Raw genomic sequence first — 7,028 nt, 5'->3', positions numbered from 1 at the left:
GGATGGCCCGAGAAATTTTAACTATTCAAGCTTCAACAATAGAATCGAAGAGCGCTTTCAGTCAGGCAAGACTTCAACTTGGTGATTATAGAGCGTCTATGAGGGAGAGCTTGGAAAAATCAGTATTTTTCAGAGATTGCATCCGTTCGGAACAAAAAAAATTTGGACTTGCTAAATCACAACCAGAGGTAGATGAAGCTTACAAAGAAATGATAGTTGAACTTGTGGAAGATGCAGCTTCGCCCGGAAGCGGTGATGAAATAGCTTTTTTCCACCACCACCAACGGAAGTTCCTCTGAACCTTAAAGAATTTATGAAATTTGTAAGAGATACCATGTAAATTAATATGTAACTTATGTTTTGGCATATCTTGATTTGTTTCTTTTTCTTCTCAATAGTGGTATTAGCACCTTGTTGTGCTTATTCCATGGGGGGGAGGAAGACTAAGAAAGATTTTGCCATATTTTGTTAAAAAAAATTATAACTCATTGCTTTGAATATCTCTTTACAATATTTTTGTGTTTATTGAATTAAAAAATAATTTTAGATCACAATTCTATAATATAATTTATAAGAAATTGCCTTATATTAATAATTAAAAAAAGGCTTGGGACCGGCCCACTTAGCCTGGGACCATTAGTTCGTGGTCCCGGTCCCGGGCCAGTTCCTACAAAAAAGACCACGAAGACCGGGACCATTTAGGATGGACCACGAAGCCCGGGCCTATTTAAGACTGACCAACAAAGCCCGTTTAGGCCCGGTCCTGGCCCACAGTACACTCTTAGCTGAAAGTGTGTGTAGTTTGGCATTCATTTCTGTAGAGGAGAGGCCACTGGCTTGGGACATTCAGTCCTTGGCTAACAGAATTGTGAGGTTAGATATTTCAGAGCCCAACCGAGTTCTTACATGCATCGTCGCTCAGTCTTCATTATTCAAACATATCAAGGCTCGTCAGTTCAAAGATCTGCACTTGTTGGTTCTTAGAGAGACGGTACTACAGGGTGGTGCCAAGGAGGTTGTTATTGGTGAGGATGGTATTTTGCGGCTCTAGGGTCGCCTATGTGTTCCTAATGTTGATGGCTTGAGGGAGAAGATTCTAGAAGAGGCACATAGTTCTCGGTATTCTATTTATCGATAGGCTACGAAGATGTATTGCGACCTAAGGCAGTATTATTGGTGGCAACTTATTAAGAAGGACATAGTTGAGTGTTTGGAGAGATGTCTAAATTTCCAGCAGGTCAAGTATGAGCACCAGAGTCCAGGTGGCCTACTCTAGAATATGACTATACTTGAGTGAAAATGGGAGCACATCACTATGGACTTCGTAGTTGGGTTTCCACGTACCTTGAAGACGTTCGATGCAGTGTGAGTCATTGTTGACAGGTTGACCAAGTCGGCACACTTCATTCCAGTTTTGACTATGAATTCTTCAGAGATATTGGCCCAGATTTACATTCAGGAAATTGTTCAGTTGCAAGGTGTGTTTGTTTCCATCATTTCAGATAGGGGCCCTCAGTTCACTTCACACTTCTGGAGAGCAGTTCAGGGTGAGTTGGGTACCCGGGTAGAGCTCAGCACAGCCTTTCATTCGCAGATCGACGGGCAATCGAAGTAGATAGTTCTGATTCTAGAGGATATGCTCAGGGCATATGTCATTGACTTCGGAGATCAATGGGATAGATTCTTGCCCTTGGCCGAGTTTGCTTATAACAGCAATTATCAGTCTAGCATCGAGATGGCTCTGTTTGAGGCTTTGTATGGTTGGCGATATCATTCGCCCATCGGATGGTTTCAGCCCAACGAGGCTAAGCTATATGGTACTGATTTGGTGAAATATGCCATGGAAAAGGTAAAGTTGATTCAAAAGAGACTTCGCACTGCACAATCCAGACAGAAGAGTTACGCTTATCAAAAGGCTCGTGATTTATTATTTATGGTGGGCAAGAAGGTTCTCTTGAAAGTCTCACTGATGAAGGGAATCATGAGGTTCGGGAAGAAGGGAAAGTTGAGCCCAAGGTTCATAGCTCCATTTGAGGTATTGAGGCTAGTTTGGGATGTTGCTTATAAGCTTGCTTTATCCCCAGTGGGAGTTCATCTGGTTTTTCACGTGTCGATTCTCCATAAGTATCATGCCGACAGGTCGCGTGTGTTAGACTACAACATGGTGCAGCTAGATGAGAGCCTAGGTTATGAGGAGGAGCCAGTGGCCATTGTTAATAGACAGGTTCGCCAGTTGAGGTCCAAGAAGATTTCTGTGGTAAAGGTTCGGTGGAGAGGTCAACGAGTCGAGGAGGCGACTTGGGAGACTTAGAAGGACATGCAGAGCAGGTACCCACACCTATTCGTCACTCCAAGTATGATTCTAGACCCGTTCGAGGAAGAACTTTTATTTAAGAGGTGGATAATATAACGACCCAACTGATCATTTTGCTTTCTAGATCCCCGTTCCCCTAAATGAGACTCCCTATATGTGTTTTTACTATTTTATGACTTGCGGAGATGGTTAGTTTGGGTTTGGAAGGGTTTGGGTTGAAATCAAAATACTTAGTTCCTTAATGATGGCTTAGAATGGATAAATTTGACTTAAGTCAACATTTTGAGTTAACAGCCCTGGAATCGGGATTTAAAGGTTTCAATAGGTTCGTATGATTAATTTGACTTGGTCTTATGTTCGGATCGAGTTTTGGATGACTCGAGAGCATTTTGGCGTTTAATATTGAAAGTTGGTGCATTGAAGATTTTCAAGTTCTTTAAGTTTGGTTTGGAGTAGTTTTTGGTGTTATTGAGGTTCGTCCGGGATTTTGAGCCTGGGAATAGCTCTGTATGGTGATTTAAGACTTGCACGCAAAAATTGGTGTCATTCCAGGTAGTTTAAGTATGATTCGGTGCGTCTAGAGTAAGTTGAAAGAACTTAAAGTTCATAAGTTGATTTGATTTCGTTTGGAGTATAATCCTTAGTTTTGATGTTGTTTTACTTGTTCCGACGGTTCGAGCAAGTCCGTTTATGATTTTGAACTTGTTGGTATGTTTGGTCAAGGCCCCGGAGCCCTCGTGCAAAATTAGAAGGGTCGACATAGCTTGATTGCTCTTTGGAGAAGAGCTGAAGGGGTTGTCATCTAGTGCGTTTGCACCCGCAGTGGGTATGGCCGCAGGAGAGACACCGCAGGTACGGTGTATGGTTCGGACAAGCGAAATGGAGGGGAGCCAGCAAGGTCCACAGAAGTGAAGCTTCTTCCGCAGAAGTGGACTTGCTTCTGTAATGGAGGGATCGCGAGTGCGAAGGGAGGCAACAAGGCACGGTCAAGGTGTGCAAGGTGAGCCGTAGAAGTGGGCTCGCAGATGCGGAGTTCTTCCGCAGGTGCAACCGGTGTTAGGCATGCGTATTCCGCAGAAGCAGACAATTGCCTGCAAAAGCGGTGAAGCTGCCGCAAGGGCAAAATCGCTCGACGCTGTGAGGGCTTTTAATGTCATGACTTAGGATATTTTGGTTCATTTGTATCACTTCTTAGACGATTTTAGAGCTCTTTGAAGAGGGGATTTCACCTAGCTATTGAAGATAAGTAATTCCTACCCAATACAAGCTTAATACATAGATTTCTGGTAGATTTTAATATGTAAAATTGTGGAAATTGTGGGTTTAGTTGAAAACCCTAGGTTTTGAGAAAAAAAATGGGATTTAACCACAAGTGTGATTATGGAATTGGATAGAAGTTATATATATTTGAGTTCGTGACATTATGGGTAACATTTATCTTCGAAAATTCCCGGAATTCGAGCACGTGGGCCCGAGGTGAATTTTAGGGATCTTCCAAATTAGGTTGGATAATTACTCTAATAGCTAAATTATGAACTTGTGAGTGTGTATTGATTAATTTCTTTAACATTTGGCTAGTTTCGGATTGATTGGCACCAAGTTGAGGCTTTAGAGCGAATTTGTGGACCGAAAGTGAGCTTGAAAACGAGGTAAGTCTCTTGCCTAACCTTGTAAGAGGGAACTCATCTCTTTAGGTGTACCTTTGTTGTATATTACTTGCGTGAGGAGCTACATACGCACGAGGTGACTGGAATCCGTGCGTAGCTATATTTCATGATATGTCCGGGTAGTCCTAGATCCACATCATGATTTAATTGTACTATTATGTTTATTATGCATATTAATTGCCTTGAATAGAGCTGAGACTAGGGATTTTAAAGTTGCAAATTTTTTATTTTGTTTTTTTGTTTTTTGAAGAATAGAGGAATACATAATAACTCTGAGAAATTCATGTCCTGTCGCATCGCAAGTATTTTCGTGAGCGAGATAACCTTCATTATTCTCATGGAAGCGGGCCGCTTGCCTCGCAGTATTGTAGATGCATCTATGGTTCGTGCAGTTCGACCCTCGGTAGTGCATAGTATTTTGGATCGGGCCGTATGACCTCGGCATAAATCCTACGTGATAATACTCGAAGCCCGAATATACTTGATATTATTTTATGGCTTGAGAGGCTACAAATTTTTTAAATGACCGAAATTGTGGAAATTAGTAGGTGCAATTGGAGACTTTTAAATTGATTATCAGTTAAAGAATCATTTACTCACTACTTGCTATTGTGTTGCTATTATTATTCATTTACTCCCTACCTATTTAGAATTTTTGTATTTTAAATTGTTGGACAGTGATGACCCGGCCGGTCGTCTTAAGAATTAACGCCTCGATCCCCTATTAATTACTTTTCTGAGTTTATTTATGCTATTTTGATTTGCTGGAATGTTCGGTTTTGAGTTTCGGGGAGTTTTGGGACACTTAGTCCCAGAATAAGAGCTTAAATGTTGGGAAGTTGACCGTAGTCAGATTGTGTTTTGGAGGTCCATAGCTAATTTAGGCTTGAAATGGCAAGAGTCGAATTTTTGAAGCTTCCCGTCCGATAGTGAGATTTTGATCTAAGGGTCGAAATGGAATTCTGAATATTGGAGTAGCTCTTTAGTGTTGAATGTGATGTGCTTGCACAATTTCAGGTCATTCGGACGAGATTTGATAGACTTTTTATCGAAAGTATAAGTTAATAGTTCTTGGAGTTCTTATTCTTGAATCCTATATTAAATTGGTGATTTGATGTTGTTTTGAGCATTCCGAAGTTTTGAACAAGTTTGAACGATATCATGGGATGTGTTGGTACAATTGGTTTGAAGCCCCGGGGACTCGGGTGAGTTCCGGATAGGTTCCCGGATATTTTAGGCCAAAAAGCATAGCTGTTGCAAGTCCAGAAGAGTTGCAGGCCTAGGAACACACCAGTGCGGTCCGCACAAAGTCCAGTGCGTCCGCGGTGGGGGCTGTGCGGCCACACAAAATGCAGTGCGGTCCACGGTGAGGAAAATTTCACTAGTTCTACTTCGGAAGCACATATCTTTCGATCTACAAGGAATTTCAGGATGATTTAAAAATGGAAGTTGTAGCCCTTTGTGTCTAGTTTCCATAAGGTAAAGAAACCACAATTTGGACATATGTAAAGAAAGTTATGGCCAAAATACTAAAGCCTGTCACTGCAGTTAAAACCTGTGCGGACAACACTCGTTTTTGTGCGGACCGCATTGGTTTTGTGCAGAAAGCACTTGTTTTTGTGCGGTTCGCAGTGGTGAAAATCCAGGGGGTACCCTATAAATATGAGGTTTTGAGTTTAATTTCATATTTTGACCTAGAGAGCTCGGATTTTGGCACTATTTCGAAGATTTTTCAAGAAATTTCATCGGGGTAAGTGATTCTAACTCAGATTTGGCTAGAGTGCATGAATCCATCATTGAATTCATCATTTAATTCATGATTTGGGATGGAATTTGGGAAGAAAACTTGTGAAATCTTTCAAAAATGTAAAATGATGATTTGAAAGACCAAATGGTATCGGAATTGGATAACTTTGGTATGGTTAGACTCGTGAGGGTATGAGATTTCTGAAAATGTAAATTTTACCTGATTTCGAGACGTGGGCCCGATGGGAGTTTTGGTCATTTTACATAATTTTGCGTATTAGCTTAGAATTTAATTGTAGAATCAGTTACTTGAAGTGTTATTTACATTATGCAATTGAATTGAATAGATTTGGGTCATTTGGAGTCGAGTACTCGTGGCATAGACGTGGTGTTTGGTTGATTTTGAGCCGGTTTGAGGTAAGTGGCTTGTCTAACCTTGTGTGGGGAACCTTCCCCTTAGGATTGGTATATTTTGTAATTGAAATGCCTTGTACGTGAGGTGACGAGTGCGTACTGGTGCTAATTGTTGGAAATCCGGTTTTCTTAAGTAATTACTATTATGTTTCCTTTCCTGTTTCTATTTCTTGTACTATTGAGCATGTTGTTAGCTTAGGAAAGCATGTCTAAGTGACTTAATTTGCTTTATTTGATTCAACCTGCTTTACTTGAATTCTGTACAGCATGCTAGACTAGAATTACTTATTGCCTTAATATGAAATTTTGCAATTTCTGTATATCTTCCTGTTGTTGTTGTGTATTTATTTTGGGACTACGGATGTGGGATTCTGGTAGCTCCCCCTTGTCTGTTTACTTTGGGACTTCGGGTTAGATTTTCGGTAGATCCCCCTGCACATCTGGGACTACGGGTTAGATTCCCGATAGATCCCCAGGCACATTTACTTTGGGACTACGGGTTAGATTCCAGGTAGATCCCCCTGCACAGTTATATGAAACTACGAAAATGCACCCGGTAGATTCCCCCAGTACTGGGTATTTACAATTGGGACTACGGAACGGGATTTCGGTAGATTCCCATGCACTATGAGTTGGACTACGGGACGGGATCCCGGGAGATCCTTTGAACATATACATATACATATATATATATATATATATATATATATATATATATATAATGGACTACGGGACGGTATCCCGGGAGATTCACTGGATATGTAAAGATAGGACTACAGGACGACATCCTAGGAGATCCTCGATTGTTACTATTGGTGCTGAGCTTTATCTCATTCCCATGTTTACCTTGTTGTGTATAGTTGTTGTTGTTCTATTCATCCTGTGTT

The 7,028-nt window shown here is 41.0% G+C and overlaps 1 protein-coding gene across 1 annotated transcript; it reads left to right on the top strand.

Annotated features, from left to right (window-relative positions):
• Positions 1-1,636: 1,636 nt before the first annotated feature.
• Positions 1,637-2,311, top strand: LOC138879603 (uncharacterized). Its single transcript, XM_070159219.1, has one exon. The coding sequence runs from the start codon at positions 1,637-1,639 to the stop codon at positions 2,309-2,311; it is 675 nt and encodes a 224-aa protein (XP_070015320.1).
• Positions 2,312-7,028: the final 4,717 nt, after the last annotated feature.

Source organism: Nicotiana sylvestris, chromosome 10 (genome assembly GCF_000393655.2).
Source record: "Nicotiana sylvestris chromosome 10, ASM39365v2, whole genome shotgun sequence".
In the NCBI taxonomy this organism is placed as follows: domain Eukaryota; kingdom Viridiplantae; phylum Streptophyta; class Magnoliopsida; order Solanales; family Solanaceae; genus Nicotiana; species Nicotiana sylvestris.
The sequence above is the reverse complement of the archived record's forward strand: the minus strand, read 5'-3'. Positions and strand labels throughout refer to the sequence as shown.